Here is a 23,236-nt window from a genome sequence, read left to right on the forward strand (position 1 = left end):
GTGTCTTATAGGAGAAAGACAGAGAAAATAGGGGGAGAATTTCCTGATGAGTTCTGTCAGGCAGTCGGTACGCTTTCAGAGGAATTATCTGACGTGCATTCGCTTTGGCCTTGTTTTCCTGCTTTAGGAAAGTTAGTCCTGCTTTAACTTGCCAGCGTTGGACATGCCTTGTTATGATCAGGAGTAAGCTTATCTTTCCTTCTTGCTTTCGTTCTAGGTCCAACACGAAAAATGCCCCTGACTGCCAGTGCCATGGACTTTTTTCAGCTCTTTGTCCCTGACAATGTACTAAAGAATATGGTGGTCCAAACCAACATGTATGCCAAGAAGTACCAGGAGAGGTTTGGTAGTGACGAAGCCTGGGTTGACGTCACCTTGACAGAAATGAAGACCTTCTTAGGCTACATGATCTCAACCAGCATCCACCACTGTGAGTCTGTTCTCAGCATCTGGAGCAGTGGCTTCTACAGCAACAAGAGCATTGCACTTATCATGACACAGTCACGGTTTGAGAAGATCCTGAAGTACTTCCACATTGTGGCCTTCCGCTCGAGCCAGACAACACATGGCCTCTACAAAATCCAGCCTTTTCTGGACTCTCTGCAGAACGGCTTTGACTCCGCTTTTAGACCTTCGCAAGCCCAGGTAAGAGTTAATCTCTTGGCAGGGAACATCTAACCTAGGTGCTCTAGGTTGCCTTGCTATGACTGAAAGTATGGAGCACAGCCGGGGTGAAGCCTTGCTGGGGTGCCTCCACGAAGCATGAGAGAAAGCAGCAGTCCTATGTGAGTGCTCAGCAACGCCTGACTTCTAGCTCTGCAGTGCAGCTACCTGGCATGTTTCGATAGGAATGATGCTCTCCGAGCTGGAGCTGTTTGCTTTAGTGGTCTAAACGAGCCTGGAGACTTCTCGATCAGGTTGACACCACCAGGTTTTGCTGTCCTGAGGATGTCGGGAGGTTGCAGGCTGCTCCTGTGAAGGAGAGTGGAAAGGGCAGAGCCGGTGCAGCGGGGCTGGAGGGAGAAGCTGTAGCTGCTCCTGCTGCAGGCTGCGGGCTGGATGCAGGAGCTGGCTCTGCTAGGGGTGGCCGGCTCTGACCATAGCAGTAGGTGCTTGCCATATGGTCCAGCAGCACGGCTACCTCCTCACGGCTGGGCGAAGGGAAAATGAGCAGCGGGGCAGGTGCCTTTGCTGGCTGCAGTTGTCAGCTGCCCTCAGTGGCACTGCCTGTGCCTCGTGCCAGTCCTGGTTTTTAATGAGGGGTGATGCTTCTGTGGAAAAACCTGTCAGTGTGTGGGTTTGCAACCAAAGTGCCGGTGAACTGGAAATATTTCTAGACTACCAGGGATAAAAGTAAACAGGACGGCAATGAATTTTCATTTCCAGATACAGTTAGGGGTACAGCAGAATGCCATTCGGTAAGGACATTGCTCTGTAGACTGGGCATACAATGTAAGGAACTCAGTATAGAAACTTCTGTTGCTCATGGTTGTCTTGACTACAGCTGTACAGTTGAACAATTTATATTTTTTTAAAAGTGCAAAGAAATGTTTTCTTAATATCCATCATACACTATTTAGACTTTGTTCCAGTATAAATGATCTCCTTTCAGAGCTGTTGCTCCTGGTCACATTCAGAAGTCTGGAAAGGAAAAGGAATAAGCATGTAATATGCTACCACTTGCAATAACTTTTCAATCAACTCTCCGTTTTCAGTATGTAAAGATTTCACCTAGATATTTGGAAAGGATGTGGTGTCCATCGTCCTCGCTTTCTTCTTGTTTCCCCTCTGAAGCGTGACATTTTTGCCCACTGCACAAAATTAATGAAGACATAGACGCTTCACATCCGTTGAAGCGTGCCTCAAATCAATTGAGAGTGATTATGGTTTTTTTTCTATTTTGTGGACAATAAAACTCGTACCTGTATAGTTGAGGACAGCACAGCTGCCTAAAAAGCTGTTACAGTAGAGAAGGGAGGAGAGAGGAGTGTTCTCACTAAGCCATGCCAGCAAGGTGCATTTCCATCGAGGCAAAACAATCAGCGAGAGACACGGTATTGTCGGGACCGAGCTCTCATTAAGATATGAAATCTAATCCTTATGGCCGCTGACTTCAATGGGCGGAAGATAAAGGCTTCAGAAATGTGATCACTGTGTCTAATGTAAATGCTTCTAACGGTGTGCTGTGGGACATGCTGCGAGTGCAAATCCATTAAAGGATTAAATTTGATTTGCATGTCCATTCCCCCCTCCTAAGCAAGGTCTGAGAACTGAATTGACGAAATCACAGCATCCTATTTTGCAGTGGCAAAACATTTCCACAAGCAGAATGTGTGCTTGTGCTGAGCTTGGGAAGGAGATACTGCTTTAAAAAAGAAAAATTAAAAAAAGAGGGAAGAAGTGACAGCCCAGTTGTTTTCCTTCCCCCTCCACCACTCCGCTCGGTGTTTGCGTCACTAATTTCTATACAGCATGTTTCAGTGGTATTGAGCAGAACAAAAAGCACTAAAATACGACTTCAAAAATAACTCTGTAAGAAAAATGAGGGTTTGAATCTGTTGTTAAAAATACTCTAGTGTGGCGCTGGCAGCCCACTGGGGGATGTTCCAGGCCTCCTCCCAACAGGAGCCTTGTGCCTAGCGTCCTCCTGGGTGCCGTCAGGCAGGGCTGCACGCTGCCTGTCTCGAGAGATGTGGACCCCAGCTGCTCAGAACAGCAGGAGAGACCTCTCCCTGGAAATTGTCTGGAGTGCAGATTAGCAGACTGCAGCAAATACCAAACCCAGAATGTCAGGCCCAGTGAGAAATAGTAGAAATAATTAAAAACAGTAACCTGGTTGCACAGAAACTAAGGGAAAAGACAAGGGGAAAGACCCACTGAGATGGGCTTTGTATGCGTTGCCACTGAAAGTGTTTTGGGAAGGGTGGCCCAGGTTTCTGGAATCAGTGATACCCAGAATCCCAACTTCAAAAATGATTTGTTGCCTAAGGTACAGCCGTATCTTAAACACGAGGCTCGTGGTATCTGGGTGGCTTGTGCCTGAGCCGCGATCGCTGCTCGAGCTTGAGGCTAACGTCTTGTAAGTGGCATCCAGCAGAGGAGTGGCTGGGGCTCCTTGCTGTTGAATGCACCAAGGCTGTTTGGTCTTGTAGGTGGACTCCTTCCTGGCTTTCTTCCTTTGGTAATGCGGACTCGCAGAATACAGGTTAGGAAGATGCCGTGTTTAACTCACTCCTGTGGGAAGAGCAGACAGTCTGTGTCCAGCAGGCAGGGCAACATCTGCCTTCACAGTTATTTCTTCTACAGTTTTGATATTTTCCTTCTGGAGAGACAGAAAAGATTCTTTAAGTGGAATTGCTGGCTGAGAAAATATTTAGATATTTTTGTCATGTGAAACTCCCCCCCGAAAATGTGCATGCAAAAATGACACCACAGTTTGTATGAAAGGAAACAGAGGGAGAGAGAGAGAACTATGCCAATATACCAAAACAAAGAAAACAGTCTAGTAAATTATAATTATTTTGCTAAATATACTGAGCAAGCAAAAGGAGATAATTATTCTCCAGCTTATGAGGGTGTTGAAAGCCCAGAACATTATAATTGTGTATCTAGCACAATGTGTGAAGCTAGCAGCGCTAACTTCAATTTCTGAAGCAAAAAAAAAGTGGTCTGACCTAGATTGGGTAGGAATGACAGGAATATTCTCTGCATCCTCTCCCCACCCCCCCCCCAGCATCTTCTGTAGAAACAACTACTGCCTCTGCCTGAGCAACAAGAGGTGGAGTTTGGGGTCTGTTCCTGGAACCAGTGTTATTTGCTGCTGGGGTCCACACAGCTTTGTAGCGGTGCTGCTGCCTACGAGTGGAAGCCTGAAGACAGGGAGGACGCCCTGCCTCAGCTCCGGAGGTACACTGCGACAGATTCAAGGGTGGTCACCTGCCGAGGGTAGACACTGAACTCCAGAAACCAGAGGAGCTCAGGAAAAGAACATCACTGCTCAGATATCCTTCTGTGCCTGCTGAGTAGTTATAAGCTTGTCAACGGGGTGCGACTAGATGGGATTGCTGTCCCTGGCTGCCCCTCACTGGCGTGGGAGAGGTCAGGAGCGCAGCTGAGCACACTCGCCTCTTCCCTCTCCCTCCAAAGAGCCTTCTCTTCGGCATCCTGGAACCAAACAGAGCTGCATCTGCCCAGTGACACGTCAGCTGGGAACAGGCGGCTTAAGTCCTTGCCTCCAGCAGCAGAGAACTCCCTGGCAAAAAGAGGGACGTATGGCTCCAACCCCTTGCTCCAAGGGCATGGTGCTAAAGTTTGGCCGGTTGCTAGGGGGCTGGTTTGTGTTTCGCTCTTGGTGGTATCGTAGGGTACAGCTAAGCAGTTTCAACATGGTTCTTCCAAACCAGCTCACAGTGTTGGATGACAGCTTCTTTGAAAACACAGAGTGGCAAACCAGGCTGATCAGCTCATAGCTCTCTTCTGTCCTCATGATTACATGCTGATTTGGTATTGGGCATTTCCAAGTCACATCTCTATAACTCACTTTTCCTGTTTTCAAAATGATTCTTTGCAAGTAAGGGTGCTGGTCCCAAACCAGGACTGCTCTGTCTTAGGGTTTCTGTGAGTGTAACATGAAGACAGAAGTATTCAGAGGATGTTGGCCAAGTGTAAGACATGGTGCGAGAGAGAGACAGAGGAGCAATAAGAATATTGAAGAGCAAGGTAAATTTCTGATGTCCTGTAGCTCTTAGCTGGTTGATCCTCTGGTGAAGCCAGATTTTAGGGAGAGTTTGACAGCAGAAAATGAACTTTTATGGCTACTTTTAAATTACCTAATGGTAATGGAGTGCTGTAAGAACTGATTTTTTTTCTTTCTTTGAAGAGAAGTCAGTTGAAGACTGAACAAATGGGCAGCGGAGCTTGAAATCATGGCTCCATCAGAGGTGGGAATTAACCTTTGAATGATGGCAAAGAGGATCAGTAAAGTGTGGATAGGCCAAACAGGATTTTGAAAGTGAACTAATCTGTCTGATACATTGGAGAAGCAGAGCTGTCAGAAAGAAGTAGACAAGCAATGTGACTGATGTGATGGACTAGGAGAATGGCTTTCCAGCAGCAATCTGTAGGGCAGAATTGCCTTCTGTTGAGGCCAAAAGGAAAACTGCTGCAGAATAGCTGTGGGCTTTGATGAAAACTGTACTGCGTGGGTGGGTTGTTACTCTAAAATAAGAAACATTTTAGAGCTGTTACTCAGAAAGCGTGGCAAATGCAGGCACTGCCTGGCTTAGAAGACCTTGCGAGGAGTTGGAGGTAAAGCCTGACTTTCAGCTTCACTGGCTAGTGAGATCTGCAGCAGGAGGAGAGGGATGTCTGCAGTGACCAAAAAAGGAGATAGTAAGGGGTTATCTTAAGGGAAGGGGGATGTTCTCCAATGTAGCGTGATAGAACCAGAACTGACAGCTAGGTATGCAAGCAGAGATGTCAGATGCAAGCAGAGAATTTAGTTTAGACAGGAAGAGCTTTGGAGCAAAGAAGCAGAAGCACAAGCTACTATTGCAGAAGCAGTGGCTGAATCCGTGCACGCAGGCGCAGTTACCCAGGGGACTCTGCAACTGGATGGTACCCACCAAAACCCAGAGACAAGGCAAGCTGAGGCAGTTCTCCAGGAGACAGGCTGAAGGACAGCCTGTGTGAGGAATGGGCATGATGCTAAGAGAAGATGAGCTATTTCAAGGGCATGTTGGTTCATTATCAAAGGCAATGGAATCCAGGAAGTCCACGTACAGAAGAATTAGTGGCTCTGGGCTTTGCCTACAAGCCTGTTTGGGCTGTGGTGAGAGCAGGGTGGGTGGAACTGTGGAGTGGAAAGAGCTTTGGAGATTATCTAAAATGGAGAAGAAAGAAGGGCACTCCTGACAGTGGCTAGCTGCTTTGCTCAGTGAATGAAAGATGTTGTGAGATGGAGCAATTGCTGGAGAGGCAAGACTCCAAGATGGGACTCCAACGCTTGGAGCACATGTACATGTTGAAGGAAAAAACAGTGAAAGCTTAGTGAGATCTTACAGGGATGAAGATGGCTAAAAAGAAGAGGAAAAAAGCCCTGATGGGATAGGTGTAGGGGAGCAATGCAACTGAGGAGGAGCTTCTTAGATCTGAGCAAAACTGGACATTTGAGAGAAGAAAATAGGGATGACTTCTGTGAAGAAATCCACAAGATATCCTGCATCAAAGGAAGTCAGAACAGGAGGAGGGAAGGGCTGGAGGAGTGAGTCAAAGATGGTGAAGAGGCGGCCAGGAATACGTGTAGGAGTCAATTAAGCCTGAAAGTAGATTTTTATCTGGGAAGATGAGGATCAGGAAAGAATATGTCATGGGGACAGTAATCACTCTTGGAAAAGCGGGTATTGCAGCGACAGCAAGAAAGAGGAGCGGGGAGGGAGCAAATACCGCTTTGCATGGGGATTTGGCAAAGAGATGGGTTGGAGATTACAGGAGGACCAAGGAGCAAGAGGATGGAGGAGGGTGAACAAACTAATAGGACTGACCAGTGGCAACAGGGCTAACTCTTGTCGTGAGAAAACTGTGTGAGTGCCAGAAGCAACACATTTCTCCCTTTGAGAACGAGATGGGGAGCAGCAGGCACGGCCCTTGCAGTGCCCTGCTTGCCAAGTCCCTTACAGCTGTGGAAGCAGTGGTTGCACATGGAGAGGTGACAACGCTTGTCTCCTCACCGTCTCTGGCGGGAGCCAGAAGTGCAAGCTCAGGGTTTGCATTTCAGTTCAGTTTCCCTGCCTGTCCACATTCTGTCTCTGCAGCAACAGCAAATCTTGCCCTACCCTGTTTCCATTTTCCTTCGCTCTTCCCAGCAGTTCCGTAGGGACTCCAGTGGAGCGTTGGTCTTCTTATGCAGAAATGGGAATGACTTAGGCATTTGGGATAGGGGAAAGGAGGGGAAGATGTGGGTCCTAGGGGAAGGCAGGGAGAAGAGGAAGGTGGGGAAGGGTTTTCAAAATTCAGATTTGCTTTCTAAATGCAAGACTGACAGGCCTTACTGTGCCTTAAACGGCAGAAAGAGTGCGAAGGGCAAGCAGGATGCAGCGGAGCTGATGCTGGGGTGCAGAGGAGGGAGCTGAGCTAATGACAAGAGGGCAAAATTTTCCTCGAGTGATGCTTTTACAGCCTTTTCTTTCTGTGAGGGAAGATTATAAGAGTTGAACCACACCACTCTGTGGGATCTGGCAGGTCGGAGGGCCTTTCCAGAGGCTGAGGAACTCTTAACACTGTATCCAGCCCCGCTCCAAGGGATGTGGTCCTCCCCTCTGCACGGAAGAGGCAGACAGGCAAAAGCGAATGAGGGCACGTTCAATATTTGCAAAACGCTGTCAGAATTCCCAGAAGTGGACGTGTGAGATGCTCCAGGTGGCCTTCGGAAAGGAAGAGCGTTGTTTCCTGCAGACCTCGAGAGAGGAGGAGGATTTGGCTCCGGCGGGGAAACGGGGCAGCTGCGGCTTTAAGAACAAATAGCTTTGTGTGCAGCTCTCCTTGCTCGCGTCTGCATTTTGGTGTATAATTCGAACATTTCAGAAGAGTGCTTTCAGATGGCCCTGTGAATGTTTTATGAGCCGTTAAGAAGTGGAGCGCGTATAACCGAAAGTCTGCAGCCGTCACTGCGTGGGGAGGGCACGGGCGCCTATTTTGGGCTGACAGAGTGATGTTCAATGAGCGGCTTGGATTCAGGAGGCCAGCAGCTGCTGGTGCTTAACTGCTTACCCACCGCATCCCTCCCACGAGCATCGCTCCCAGGCAGCTTTCTTCTCCTTTCTGCCACTGGCTGTGTGGAGATGTGCGCAGCAGTCGCACACGTGCAGATGTGGGAAGGGTCGGTCTGAGGGCAAGAGCCTCTGCGTCATGAATACCTGTGTCTGAGCCTGTCTCCTGGGGTGATGGTCTCTGGGAAAGAACGGGCTTCTGTGGGGCATCCCAATGGGCAACCCATCTGATTTATATCTGATTTATTTGGGCAGAGAGGAACCTGATGAGGTTCAACAAAGGCAAATGCAGGGTCCTGCACCTGGGAAGGAACAACCCCATGCATCAGTACAGGCTTGGGGTGGACCTGCTGGAGAGCAGCTCTGCGGAGAGGGACCTGAGTGTCCTGGTGGACGACAGGTTAACCATGAGCCAGCAGCGTGCCCTGGCTGCCAAGACGGCCAATGGCATTCTGGGGTGCATTAGGAGGAGTGTGGCCAGCAGGTCGAGGGAGGTTCTCCTCCCCCTCTACTCTGCCCTGGTGAGGCCCGATCTGCAGTACTGTGTCCAGTTCTGGGCTCCCCAGTTCAAGAAAGATGAGGAGCTGCTGGAGAGTCCAGCGGAGGGCTACGAGGATGGTGAGGGGACTGGAGCATCTCTCCTACGAGGAGAGGCTGAGGGAGCTGGGCTTGTTCAGCCTGGAGAAGAGAAGGCTGTGAGGGGACCTAATAAATGCTTACAAATATCTGCAGGGTGGGTGTCAGGAGGATGGGGCCAAGCACTCTTCAGTGGTGCCCAGCGACAGGACAAGGGGCAATGGGCACAAACTGAAGCAGAGGAAGTTCCAGCTGAACAGGAGAAAGAACTTCTTCCCTCTGAGGGTGACGGAGCCCTGGCCTAGGCTGCCCAGGGAGGTTGTGGAGTCTCCTCTGGAGATATTCAAGACCTGTCTGGACAAGGTCCTCTGCAGCCTGCTGTGGGTGACCCTGCTTCAGCAGGAGGGTTGGACTGGGTGACCCACAGAGGTCCCTTCCGACCCCTACCATTCTGTGATATCACATATCTTTGAGAGGGCGTGAATTATGGCCTGCTGGGACTGCTTTGCCCTCGTGTACTCGAGGGGAGCCTGCAGTGAGTTGCTCGGAGTTAGGTGTAGATGTCTGAATTTGGCCAGCATTTCATCAGCTGAGACCTTTTGACAGTTTCCAAGCATCTATACTCTCACGAGTGACTTGCTAAGCAACTCGTTATGCACATCTACCTGTGAGCTGCAAGGAGGTAGCAGCGTTTTTCTTTAGATAGATTCTGTAGTGTAAATCGTAATGACTTTGCTACAGAATTAATGGAGTAACAAAACAGCTGTAAGGAACAAGGAACCACTGACATCACCTGGATACAGAAAGCAGGAATTGCTTCACTTTCACGGATTTTCATTACCTGCTCCAGTCTGCCTTGTCTTTTTCTATTCTTGTCTCTGGTCCTGCATCTTTCTGTCTCCTTTTGTCAAATTTTTCAGCCCCTGAGGCAAGAGAGGCTTCCCTGAAGCTGCTGCCACCAGGAAAAATGTTTTCTGTCTCTTCACCGCCTCCTTAAGTGGCAGCAGAAAATATCTTTTTCTCCCTTAACTTCTCTCCCTCTTTGCTGTGTGTTTTCCCTTGCTGTAACCAAGGAGTGTACCTTACAAAATATTGCAGGGGGTGTTTGGGTGGAAGACATTCTGCCAAGCAAGATTAAGCTGATGAAGCTTGGAGAAGGATGCCATTAACGATTTCCCCTCTGCCCGCTTAACGCTGCCACGTTTTAAAGGGACGTTAAACTGTAGCTGATAGTGAGAACATTTGCAAACCACACGTCTGTCGAGCAGCCACCCACAACAGAGCGTGCTTGGCCAGTTTGGGGGTTTTGTCAGGTGGCAGCACTGAACAAAAGTAGCTGTGCTGCTCTGTATGAGGTGGCGTGGACAAGCACAATGCGAGGATTGTATTTCCTTGGGAGAATTTAATGCACCATTTCTTTCAGCAATCGTCTTCTTTCTTCCCCTCTCTTTTCTTGCCAACTGCAGGTACTACACGAGCCCCTGATTGACGAGGATCCTGTTTTCATTGCCACGTGCACAGAGAGGGAGCTGCGCAAGAGGAAAAAGAGGAAATTCAGTCTCTGGGTTCGGCAGTGCTCGTCCACTGGTTTCATCTGCCAGGTTGGTTTTGTCTCCTCGCATGCCTCGATTCAGTTCCAGCAGGCCCTTAAATGTACTGCAGGGCCAAAGGTAACCTGTTCATAGCCTTGCCAGGGGCTACAGCCCGAATGCAGCAGGCTCGGACTCCCGCAGACACGAGGTCCGAAGGACGGGGACGACAAGCTCCTGATGCTCTGTCTGCTGTGTGATCTGAGTGAGGGTGCTCGTCTCTAATACTGTCCATCTGGCTGCCAGCTCTGAGCTAATTAGATTAAAATGGAGTTAAAAGGTCTGTCTGTACATCCTAAGTTTATCTAAATGTCTAGGTACTGTGACTTCTGTAATTTTTAATGAGTCAGCTTCTCTCTCCAAGCAGAACACTGTGTCTGTGATAGCCAGCGGTCTCCAAAAGACTAAATCAATGTGGTAGCAAGATGTCCATTTTTCTGTGAGAAACATATTATCGAGGTTTGCTATTACATCTCTTTTCACACATCTGCTTCTTTACAAAAGAGATAAAATCTGATGTGACTTCAAGGTGAGATATGAGCTTGAGTGGGAGACACGTTAAAGGGTTTGGTTTTAGTGTTGTGAAGCACTGGCGACAACTTTTCAAATTCTCAGATTCCCCAGTTGCTGATGTGTTTCTGAGAGCTCTTGAAAAATCTGGCCATTTATTTTGATACCTAAAGGTGAGGGTGCAGATATTTTCTGACAATTTAATTTTCCTGAGAACTTCTGTGAAAACATGGTGTCCTGCATGTTCCGGAGCAGCTGTTTGGAGGTGCAGGCAGGAGACGCACGCTGTCTCCTCGGGCCGAAGGCATGTCAAAACTGCAGGACCTGTGGGCTTGCTGCAGCTGAACGCTTGTTCACAGTGAAATTTGATCTGTGAATCACTACGACAGTTTGAGTAGCTGTGCAAGAAAAGAGGCTTGCTGGGAACAGGGGGTTGTGTTTTCAGCAACGCTATTCACTCGAAGAAGAAAATCAGCGTCGTGCATCTTCCATCCAGGTTTTAAAGCAGTTGTTTTGTCTGATACAAAATGGATTCACCTTGTGAAGCATCCTTGGAAGTTTCTGCTCTCAGGGCTTTTGGAAAGTCATTTGCTACACGGAGGCAGTGTCCTTAATCTCCAAGGTGAACTCCACCAGTCCCCCACGCAGCTTATTACGAAGCGTAATGGGTACAGCAAGCACGAAGTCTGATGATCTCTTGCCGTGCTCCCCTCAGCCAGCTGCCACCAAGCTAATAAGTCTTCAGACGTGCCAGAGGTTTCAGATTCTGAGCTATAATTATGTTGCACCTCCCGTCCCGTCCATTGAGAGAGTAAGTTAATGGAATGTCAAATGAAACAGAATAGATGCTCAGCACCACCCTAATTCTCCTGCTCCCTTCAGGAATTAGGCGCTCATGCTTCACTTGCATCCGGATGATGTCCAGGATCATCTTACCAGCCGCCTTCGGTTTTCATTCCATGACTCGGCTGTAATGATTGGGTGAGAGGGAGCTTAGGGAGGGGTGAAAAAGAATATGCAGGGACACGAAACTTCATGTTAAATGGAAAAACCTAGTCTGGGGAGGGTGGGGTTCTTCAACAATGGTGTGTTTGAAATGCTATGTTCAGTTATGTGTCACACCTTACAAGGGATCTTGCAGAATCCAAAGCACTTATTTGGTGATGGTTTGCTTTATTTACTATATAAAAATGGGGCAGGGGAGTGGTTGTTTAACGTATGGAGATAATTGATCTAAACAAGAAGACAAGAAGAGAATCCAGTGTTTTCCCCCTTCATGTGCACACCTTCCCCTGCAGCTCTTGTGAAACTGCCATCATGAAGGAAGGACTTGTTCCCTGATAGTGAAGGACTGACTGGTCCGTCACCTGTCTGCTGTCAGAAAAAGCTGACAGCACCCACTTGGAAATATGTGGGAATTCTGTAATACTGTCTGGATGAATTCCGTCTCTCATCGTTTCCACATACTGACACTGAAGTTGTTTTATTCAGGATAAAATATGACTATAATCACTTCAGTAATCAGCCTAATTCAGTTTCAGAAGTCTTAATAGTATATAGCTCTAAAAAGGTGAGGCAGCCCAGGCAGAAGAGGGAAGTGAGCTGCATATGACTGGCTCTCAGGAATGGAAGGAACCTCAAGAGGTCTGTGATGCTTCTGGCCAAAAGCAAGGTCCTGTAAATCTGAATGATGAGCCTGATGTTAAAGAAAAAATCTCCATTTGAGGACATCCCAGTTTTCCCAGTGATCTGCTTTTCCTATCGTGATAAGAGTTGGCTGGTTTGTTTTCCTAATGTAAAACTGCTATCGGTGTTTTGAAGCCACTTGCTGAGCTACTGTGTGAACAGCTGCTGGCTGGCAGCTCACAGGGCTGTTGTGTGTTAGGAGTTTCACCTGTTTGACTCCCTAAATTCCGCTGTCTGCTTGTTCTGGTGAGCAAAACTCCGAATCACTTTTTTGGGTGTGAGTAAATACTTCTGATGGCTTATCATTTGTTGTTTTCTTAAGCAAATTGTGTCTGGTTAAAAATCCAGCCCAATCAATAAGCCTTTCATGGTACAGAAGTGGCATAAAAAAAAAATATTTCTTGTGGATTAAAGAAGGTACGTAGTCTCATATATGCATGATATAAATAATGGATATATATTAGACTACTTTTCAGTCCCCTGTAATACAGATAACTTGACTCTGCCATGACAGTCTCTATTTTAAGATAGATGTACAATTTCAGGTCATATCTCTGCTTCGGAATTTCTCAAGCAAAGCATCTTGTTTTGTTGCTGAGTATCTCTTCACGGTCAGCTGGCCAAGTGGGAACATGCAGGAAGGACATACTATTTAAACACAGTAAATATACATCTACAGCAGCTGGGAACATGAACAAAACCTTTCAGAGGGTTGGAAGGGCTCCAGGAGGGCCGACTTTGCCAAAGTAGAGAGTAAAACTGCCCTGATACTGTTGCTTTTTTCATCCATCCTTGATGCTGAAGATTGAGGTGGCAGCAGCTGCTGCTCCAGCAAAGGGCTTGGGACCTTCTGGTTTCTTTCTTTCTAACTCAGTGAGAACAGCAAACTCAGCTTGCAGGCCCTCAGGTGTCCCTTTCTGCTCCATCTTACAGAATCATAGAATGGTTTGGCTTGGGAGGGACCTGAAAGATCATCCGGTTCCCACACCCCTGGCATGGGCAGGGACACCTTACAGCAGACCAGGGTGCTCAAAGTCCCGTCCAACCTGGCCTTGAACCCTGCCAGGGAGGGGGCAGCCACATCTTCTCTGGGGAACCTGGGCCAGGGCCTTACAACCCGCATAGTGAAGAATTTCTTCCTTAGATCTAATCTAAATCTCCCCTCTTTCAGCTTGAAGCCATCACCCCTTGTACCATCGCTCCATGCCCATGTAAGAAGTCCCTCTCCAGCTCTTTCTCAGGCCCCTTCAGATACTGGAAGGCTGCTCTAAGGTCTCCCTTCAGCCTTCTCTTCTTCAGGCTGACCAGCCCCAGCTCTCCCAGCCTTTCCTCCCAGCAGAGGGGTTCCAGCCCTCGGATCATTGCTGGGGCCTCCTCTGGCCCCGCTCCAACAGGTCCTTGTCTATCCTTTTCTCTTTGCTTTCCTCATTTCCCTCCAATATATTTCCCTCCATATGTGTTAACCCTAAGACACTTTTCAAGCCAGTATTTTAATGTCTTGATTGCAGTTTAAATGACCACAGTGGCTTAGAAGTGTTTCTTCTTGGAGTATTTGCTGAGTCATCCTATTTAAATCAAAACTCCAGTTGAGTCAGTTTTTATTTCTTTTTCTCTCAAAAAGTCTAGAACACTTGCTTGTAAAAGATGTTCATAAGTATGATTGGTAGTTCTCTTACTCATTTTAGATATAGCAATAGAACTCATCAAAAACTGCTGAGAGTTCCCAAATATCAGCTCAGGGCTAGTTATTCTGTCCTGGTAGGACACGTCATGGTCTCTCATTCCTTTTCTTGTGTGGCTCATAAGAATGAGTGGGTAACTGTTACTAAGTGATGCTGAGTCCTTGCATAGATCCTCCTGCACAAGAAGGTTTTCTGGTCATTCTGCAGAAGAGAGAAGGAAGCATGGGAAGCTGGTGCCGTGCACTGAACCCCTTGGGCAGTCAGGCAGGACAAGCTATTCCTGTAGTGCCTCGTCCAGGACCACAGGCCCATGGCACGAACATAACCCTGAGGACAGTCCCTGACCCAAAGAGCCATCATTTAACAACATGGAAGGCAGTATTTAGATGGTAGAGAGCACTGCAAAGCGGTGATCGGGCAACATTAATCACCGTGATAGGTGGTAATGGAATTAGCTCATCAACCTAATTATTCGCTTAAAAAATCCATTATATCATGGTGGAGAAGAGATGACTTTATGGATCTGTGTATCCTTTCCTGTTCCTCAGGATGAAATCTTTTTCTCTGAGGCTATTCTGGGCACTCTTCCCTTCCCACACCCCCTCCCCTTTCCCAACTATATGGGCTCTGCACTTGCTTTTGTTTGCTGGCAGAAAGTTCTTGCAATAATGCATTTCATTTTCACTAATATCCGTGCGAAAGGTGTCACTCAGATTTATGAAGTCCTTTAGATCCTTGTGCTGGGACCGAATTTGAGCTTCTACCTTCCACTGCGTACCCTGAAGAAGTGATGAGTCAGAACAGATTAAGGAAAAGAATGTGTCTCCACCGCTTGAGCCTTCCCACATTACTGAACGATCAGCGACTTGCACTGTAGCGATATTTAAAGAGTGCAGCCTGGATCAGGGTGGCCCCTGAATGAGAGGGTGAGAAACGGCTCTGTCCCCGAAGAGCAGCAGTCTCAGCGAAGGGAGATGTCTGAGGTCACTCCACAGACCAGTGGCTGAGCTCTCGTTTGCAGCAAAAATAACCCTGTTGATTTTACAGAGTAAGAACGTACTTCCATAATTTATGGAAACTGAGATGGTGCCCCAAAGAATTTCTAATTTCACAACACGCCACATAAGTGCACTCAGACATTGGGAAAGGGAGGGGGAAATAAGCCTGGAGTGAGTTTTGTTTCCAAGGTCAGAGTTGCAGGAGAGTTCGCCATCTGTGTGCTTGTTTAATAAAGCTGCTCAGAAATGTGGGTGTTTCAGCCTGTTGAAGTTCTGTCTGGAGATTAGTCTGAGCCTTTGGGTTTGTTTAAACAGTGCCCTGATAGTTTCTCTGCTGCTGGAACAGTTGCATCCGGAATGCACAGACATAGAGGCTGCTTTCAGGAGGTTTTCAAGGTCAGGGTTTGGCTGGGGGGGGATCCCAGGAAATCTGATCGCCTTCGTTTGCCAGTCACCGGTGGCTGGAAAATCCTCTCTGCTTTCTTCCTCTGGCTCCCACCAGGCTCTAGCTTTTAATGCATGTGGTTCTGTCATGTCAGCATCTGAGAATCTCAGCTCTCGAAAGTCAATCTTCGTCTTGCTCACCGGTATTAAGTGGGAAGGTAGTGTTGCAGACGTGTGATGGGCCAGCCCCACTCATTTCTGTGGAGTTTGCAGTCTTCCCGGGTTTGTAGATGAATGGGAAAAGCAAACATCTAAATGTGACCTAATGCAAAGGTCTCTCCCAGAGTTTACACTAGTCCTAGTGTCTATTTTTGGGTGGGAATGAAGGTTATTTTTTAGTTCCCATCTCTGGTGCTTGGAGTTTCTGATGATAAAACTACCTACGTAGCTGTCTCCTTTCCGTAGCTGCTCTCACTCGGTGCAGCTCTGCCTGGGGAAGGAGGCTAACAGCACCAGACCCTCCTCTTCCTCACTTAATGGTTTTGCCGTAGGAACATCCCCTGTGGGTCCCATCGCTTTGTGCTGGGTGCTGTTAGCAGAACAAAGAGACAACCCCTGCCCTAGCAAGCTTCGCATCTAAGCGCAGGATGGAGGCAGAAGCCTCCCGCAGCGAGTCCCTTTGGTTCGGGCGCCTTTTTGCCGTGCGGAGACTCTGCGAGCAGGATGCGTGCGGCAGGGTTCGTCGCCTAATGCTCACAGCAGAGAGCAGGGACCAGCACGCTGCACAGCACCGGTGTGCTCCCTGCTCCCGGCGAGCCTGCACAGGCCAGGCACTCCTCAGCCTTCTTGCTCCTTGATGTTACTGAATTGTCATCTTCTGGGTTTTTTTCTTAAGATTTTATACCTTTTTATGTAAGTATTTTCCCCCTTGAGCACCTAAATGTTATCTCCTCAACAGTTACAGCACTTCGGATAGTTTTTAGTTTTCTTATCTTGCATCGCTTCCATGCCTTCTCACTTCCATGTCCTCACTTCTACACTTTCTCGCAGCTCAGCAGTAATTTTTCTTGGTAAAACGGGAGCCAAGGCCATGCAATTGTGTGGCGTCGGACTGAGGCCTCGGTTGTGGACCGGAGCTGGGCTGCCAGTTACGCAGAGGGAGCCCGACAAAGCAGCTTGAAGAGGCAGCAGCACCAATGCAGAGATTTGCAATTGTGTCGGGAGGGCTGCAGCTTTTCTGAGAAAAGTATTGAAAGTATTGAAGAGCAAAAGGAAAGAGCTTTGCAGAGCTTAGCAGTGATTTCCAACCAGGCAGAGGAAGGGCAGCAAGGAAAGGAGAAAATGTGGCTTTATTTGGCATCACAGAATCACAGAATCACAGAATGGTAGGGGCTGGAAGGGACCTCTGTGGGTCATCTAGTCCAACCCTCCTGCTGAAGCAGGGTCACCTACAGTAGGCTGTAGAGGACCTTGTCCAGGCGGGTCTTGAATATCTCCAGAGAAGGAGACTCCACAACCTCCCTGGGCAGCCTGTTCCAGGGCTCCGTCACCCTCAGAGGGAAGAAGTTCTTCCTCATGTTCAGGGGGAACTTCCTCTGCTTCAGTTTGTGCCCGTTGCCCCTTGTCCTGTCCCTGGGCACCACTGAAAAGAACTTGGCCCCATCCTCCTGACACCCACCCTGCAGATATTTGTAAGTATATATTAGGTCCCCTCGCAGCCTTCTCTTCTCCAGGCTGAACAAGCCCAGCTCCCTCAGCCTCTCATAGGAGAGATGCTCCAGTCCCCTCACCATCCTCGTACCCCTCCGCTGGAGTCTCTCTAGTAGCTCCTCATCTTTCTTGACCTGGGGAGCCCAGAACTGGACACAGTACTCCAGATGAGGCCTCACCAGGGCAGTGTTTGGATGCCTGGCTTCAAGGGCAAAGGCAGGCAGGAATCAGTATACTGAAAAGGTGTAGGAAGAACTGGACAGGGAAAGCTAAACCACGAAGGCCTGTCTCCGTTTTCAGGCCCCACTTCCATTTGATGGTGCGAAGAAGAGGGAACTGGCAGAAGGCTGACATGGTTGGAGCAGAGGATTAGGCAAGTGGTCTCTGGGGTGGACCACTGTCTGGGTGTCAAGATACATTTAAGCAAGGCCAAAGGAAAGGATGACTGCAGTGATTGAGAGGAGAGCCAGGCAGTGCTTAGGTATTAGAAAGAATAGGAAATGCTTTATCATGGAGGTGTCACAGATAATGAATCTGCCTGATGTAGATGTGGCTGGCCTGGGAGAAGCTACAGAGGGAAATCTGCATTTGGTGATCCACGGGTTGTTGGTCCACCAAAGAGGTAAGATGTCGTAGTGCCCTCAGTGATAAAGAAATCACATGGAAGAGGGATATCACAGGAAGGAAAACAAAGAGCTTTATTTTAAGCCATATTGGGCTTGCATTGTCAACTCTACCAGCATCTTTCTGCCAGTCTTGTGAAGATCTGTTCAGAAACTTTGAAGAACATGTGCAGACAGAACAGACATTTACCAGTGCTCAGCACAAAGATGTTAGCTGGATCTGTGTGTTAATGCAGACTGAAATCATTCAAAATAGGAGGTGGAGAAAGAAGAGAGGGGGACCAAGGAAAGAGCTTTGTAGGGAACCTTAAGAGCTAGCTGGGAGCAGATTGGGAAAGCTGCATGTCCCTTGCGTGCTGTTTTCAAAGTAGCCTTTGGATGAGTAGGAAAGAATGAGGAGAGGCTCAAACCATCAGTGTTGCCAACAGCTGCTGAGGAAGAGCTAGACCTGAGAGCTGGCTGGGAAGACAGAGTTAAAGAAGGGGGGAACGTGAGCTGCAGCAGGTTTGGGGTGAGGCTGGAGGGGAGGATCTCCCAACAGCGTTGGTAATGGAAACAGTTAGAGATGAGGTTTAGGATGAGAGAAGACTGAGTGTGGCAGGATCTGGAGACTGTTGCTAGGAATGAGCTGTTGAGTATGTGGCTGTGAAGTCTATGGAAAAAAAGAGTTACTTTTTTGATAGATATTTAGGATACAAGAAGTATGACAGTACCTTTCTTTGTTCTCTTGCTTTTATAAGTATGTCATCTAAAAACTTGGCTTCTGTTCTGTGGTTGTTTAGGGTCTGCCCTTTGTGACATGTTTTGCACAATGTAACTTTCAAAATCTTCCTCCTGTTTATTACTACCCCCGTCCTTTTTTTTCTTCCAAATGTCATCTATTTCATTTGAGAATTGTACCCTGGGGTGCCTCCATTATGTATGAACGTGGAGTATTTGGGATGCGCTGCTCACAAGAGCTTTCAATTTGTCATTTGAGCTTTGAATATGAGCAGAATCACCAAGACTTTAGTTTCTGGGGCACTCTTAAACGTGCAGTCAGGATGCAGCTTTTGTTCCTAAGCGCTCAGTCTTTTACTCAGTTTCCAGTGAGACCTTACGAACCTTCCACGTGACTTTTCTGCAGAGTAAATTGCCAGCACAGAGCAAGGAAATCCCTGTTGGCTTGTAGCACGGATGCCTGCTCTGAGACCTTCCTACTTCTCTCCAGCAGTCTGCCTTTGTAGCCAAACAGACTTGGTTTGGGTTTCTGAGTGACAGGTGATTGACTTGCCTCACCTCTCATCTGTCAACATGTGAAATCTGCTCAGAAATGTGATGTCTTTTCTAATGGCCTCTGTGTAGGAAAACGGTCTTTCCCAACCAGTTTGCACTGTTTTTCTTGTTTTGGAAGAGCTCAGCACAGTCTTCACCCATACCCTGTTGCTCGGGCGTTCAGGCACATTGACTGAGACCTACTTTTGAGTTTGTGATGGGAGGAGGCAGAAGCAGTTGAAGGTGGAAGGAAAGATGAGCCAGAGACTGTGAAGGTCTTTTCTGTCAGGCTTTTCAAAGGAAGAGGCTGTGAGAACACTGCATGGAGACTGAAGGCAGAAGTGAGGAGGGTTTGAGGGATGAGTTAAACAGTCTGAGAAGAGAGAGCTGGTATTGTGCACAGGGATTAGAACATTGGCTTGAAAGTATCTGGTGCAGTAGGGCTGCAGTCGGTAGAGCAACGGCAGAACTGAACGTGTAGCTGTTCTGATAAGAAAAAAATAATTGAGGTAAGTAAGTAAGTATATAATATATATAAGCTCCGTTCCTGTCCCAGCGCTGCAGGGTAAAGAGCTTCAGCCTGTAGTCACCTCCTAAGACAGATGACGTCACATCTATAGAAGTTATCTCGTTTGGTGCTGTAGATCGAATGGCTCAGCAGCCTCTGGAAAAAGATGCACAGTAGAACTGATCTCTGCAGATATTCGAGAAGCATTGCTTTGGCTGTCACCCGCAGAAGCAGAGGATGTTGCTGCCAACATCTCCATCTGTTGTCCAGCAGCAGTCGTCGAGCCTGTACTTCTGATGACGTTTTGCTGTTGGAGCACGTGGGGAGGGCACAAAGCTCTAACGCTGTCTCAGGGCAAACCAGAAGCTCTGGTCAATGGTTTGACAAACATTTTGGGGGAGCAGCTTCTGACTGTGCCTGTGAAGGCCTTGCAGGCACTTTCTGTGCTTTTTCTGCAGACTGCTAACTGTTAAATACCACTTCTAATGCACTGCAGAATGGGGGGGCAGGGAAAGCTGTGGGCTTCAGTGGGCAGGATCTTAGTGATTTGAAGTAGAATGAAATAAGCTGGATGAGAGGATGGGGAGACAGAAGATGAAGGCCATATGGGATCCTAGGCACTTGCAAGGATATTTGAAGCTATGCCTTTGCCAATTGTCTGTACCCAGCCGCGGTTTCACAGCAGCCTTTACGCCTGCCAACATTATGCTGCTGTCATGGAGCTGAGCACGATGAAGCTTTGAAAGATGCTTCTCCGAAAGAAGAAAAATTATGCCAGGAACTGAGGCTGTGCTTGGGTAGGCAAGGAAATGCCCAAGGAGAGAGAAGGGGGATATATTCAGCGCTGGAGGAGGAGGAGGGAAGGTTCGGCGGTGGGTATGGATGTTTGAGTGAAGGACACTGGGGGGGCGAACAGAGCAAGGGGGCATGACAATCACGAGGTGGCCATTACAAGGGCCCTCGAGGCACAATGGAAAGGTGCCAAGTGCACAAGGAACTCAGCTAACAAAACCTATGGATTATGTAGCATCCTAGCAGGAAAATAGTGGTCCCTGAGTGGACAGTTGCGTGGTGGGAATGGTCTTTAAAGCAGCTGCTCGCAGACCCAAACCAGCTCACAGTGAGGGACCGGCTGGAGCACCAGCAGTGCCAGCAGACTGTCTCATCCCTTGGAAGCGTGGTACTCTGCAGGGAACACAGAGTGAGCCTGGAGCAGGAGAGACTGTTGGTTGGCTAAGACTTGCTGCAGTAGGGGAGGGAAGGTGTAGGACACTGTCTGAGGTTTGGAGATGCCTGCTTTGTTTCAGCTCAGCTGCTAATCCAAGGTCGAAACGAATCCGTCTGCATCGTCTGTCTCCGCTGCCTGATCTGTAGGTTTTAAGGGCTTGATGTGTAGTCTCTGTGCTGCCATACCAGTAACTTGATCTCAGTTTTGATGCCAATAATCATGAAATACCTTTGCTGTAAATTTGAATCAATCTTCCCTTTGAATGCATTCCACTGTTTAGCTGCTCTCTGGAGCCCTCATTAATAACCTAAATGACTTATCATAATTAGCTAGTCCTCAGCCTTAGCATTGGGAAAAAGCACAAATTTGACAGCTTTCAAAAGTGAGTGGAGCATGATCGAGGATTGTACAAGCATTCCTGCCTTTGTCCTCATCTAGAAACTGTTTCTATCAAAAACGATGAAGGTCAGATGCCTGGTTGATTTTGATAGGTGTTCATCTTTGGTGAAAGTTACGCTTGTAAAACACTGTCAGCAAAGTAAAAGCGAAGCCTTGTGTACAAAGGAGGGGCAATCTGCTTTCTTCCTCTGCCTGACAATGCAGAAGACTCCTCTTGTAGAGGGATCACTTGCAGGAATGAAGGAATAGCTTTGCTTCAGTGCTCTTTCAGCTGGTGGGTATACGAGCTGGGCTGTGTTCGGTTAGTTATAGTCACATTACTAAGGGATACGTGTTCCTGCACTCTGACACAAACATGTAAGTCCACCTACAGATGGTGGTGACAGCTCTTTCGAAAGGCACAGCGTTGTGGACTGCAGGGTAGCAGGACGCATGCTAAAGCTACCGCAGCCTGCTACGAACGAGCCAGGAGTTTCCCTCTTAACAGCAGCGTATTGCGCTGTACCCTGCTTCCTGGTGGAGTCTGGGTTGGTGGGTTGTCTCCAAGTCATGATCAGAGCAAAGGGTCTAAAAATCAGCACTGTGCCTGGGGAGTTTGATGAGGATGTTCTGGCCGGTTGGCTACGTGTATCGCTGGTTCCTCTCATTTATGGGGGTGCACACGCACTTGCGTCGCAGCCTAGCAGTTGCTGCCAACAGAAATAAATCTGAACATTACTGCAGTGGAGCTAATTGCCCATTTTCTTCCAGTCGTCTTTCAGGAGCCTTTTTTTGAAACTGAAGTTTCCATGCTCTCCTTCTGCTGGCAGCGTTAAAGCCTGTGCAGATTCAGGGCAACACATAATCTCAGTTATGACTTGAGTCTTTTCCTGCCAAGCAAACGATCTTCAAACTGCACAACAGTGACAAGAACCTCAGGGAACCCTTAAGGTGAGGCAAAGGATGCTGTGTTTATCAGTAGATGTGCCAGCTAACCTGAGGTGGTTTTAAAGCAACAGCCCCTTGAAAGGGGCTTTAGAAATTAGCGGCTTATAAAAAGTATCTGCTCCCTTGATTCTCAGCTTGTCTCCAGTTGAGCTGAGCAGGTATGTTGGCAATTGCATCTGCTCCCTCTGGGTTCCTTATAACCTGCTGACTTTTCTTCCCGTTTCTTCTTTAAGATTTATGTCCATCTCAAAGAAGGGAGTGGTGCTGATGGGCTGGATGCTTTGAAGAACAAACCGCAGCTCCACAGTATGGTGGCCAAAAGCCTCTGTCAGAACGCCTCTGGGAAGAACTACATCATCTTCACTGGCCCAAGCATCACCAGCCTGAATCTTTTTGAAGAATTTGAGAAGCAAGGTGTGTATCGGGTGACTCACTGGGTTTTAATGATGACAGACCTATGGGCCCTCCTGCCACTGAATTAAAAAAACTCCCAAAAAGCTTCACTGAGATTTCAATTCATTGTATAGGTAAGCAGGTTGACTCTAAGAGAAGATCTCATTCATGAAAAGGTACTATGCAGAGGACTGTCTAAGTTTCTCTTTAACTCTTCCTCTTTAGATCTTTGTAAAGTTCAGAATGAGGATCTAAAAACTTTTTTAATAAGGGTATTTAAAGCTCTTGCCTTTGTTCTTTGCCTTAGAAATGTGAAGTCTAATCTCCTGTATGGCCTGGGGGACTTTTCAAGGGATTTCTTAGCTGCCTGTGATTTTTCTGTTCCCCTTGTGAAAGACTAGGGATGCGATGAATCCTTAAAGGTGTGCCTTAGAAGTCCTTGCTGGTTTAATATCTGTTGAAGATGTAACTTCTCTAGATGACATTTTGTGCCATTACAGAAGTCCTAGCATGGTTCATTTTTGTGCTGGTATAAACGTGTCTTGGAAGGAGAGGTTTTAGTTCTGAAAGCATAATAGACTCTACATTTGCAAAAGCACGCTTGCCAGCAGAATGTCCATCGATCTGGCAGTGTCGCTCTCCCAGCCAGTTTCTTGCTAATGCGGAGAGGAATCCCAGGTCATCCCCTCTGTCCGGTGTCCCCTCACCTTGGATGTGGAAAAGCCACATGTCACCTGATTTTCAGAAATGCTGAGAACTGATCACTCCCGTTGAATTGGAGGCTCCTGCACTCTGTCAGTCAGTTATAAGTCATTGCAGCGTAACTCTCGGCTCGCTCTTTGGTCAGCACAGCCTTTCAGAGTCAGTGTGGTGGGTACAGTAGATCCTTCCTAGCAGCAAGACTGGAGGCTGCCTTTACACGTCACGTAGGAAGTGGCTGCGGGGCCGTTTCCCTTTTGAACACACCGCTGACAATAGAGTTTTGCTTTTGGCATGTTTCCCA

General features: G+C 47.8%; 1 protein-coding gene across 1 annotated transcript in view; it reads left to right on the forward strand.

The window, feature by feature from the left end:
- PGBD5 (piggyBac transposable element derived 5) overlaps nucleotides 1–23,236 on the forward strand; it is a 75,424-nt gene that overhangs the window by 29,846 nt on the left and 22,342 nt on the right. The window contains exons 2-4 of the mRNA XM_075412079.1: nucleotides 218–645; nucleotides 9,809–9,943; nucleotides 22,074–22,254. Coding sequence (XP_075268194.1) covers nucleotides 218–645; nucleotides 9,809–9,943; nucleotides 22,074–22,254 — 744 coding nt within the window. The remainder of the gene's footprint in view (nucleotides 1–217; nucleotides 646–9,808; nucleotides 9,944–22,073; nucleotides 22,255–23,236) is intronic.

Source organism: Opisthocomus hoazin, chromosome 2 (genome assembly GCF_030867145.1).
Source record: "Opisthocomus hoazin isolate bOpiHoa1 chromosome 2, bOpiHoa1.hap1, whole genome shotgun sequence".
In the NCBI taxonomy this organism is placed as follows: Eukaryota; Metazoa; Chordata; class Aves; order Opisthocomiformes; family Opisthocomidae; genus Opisthocomus; species Opisthocomus hoazin.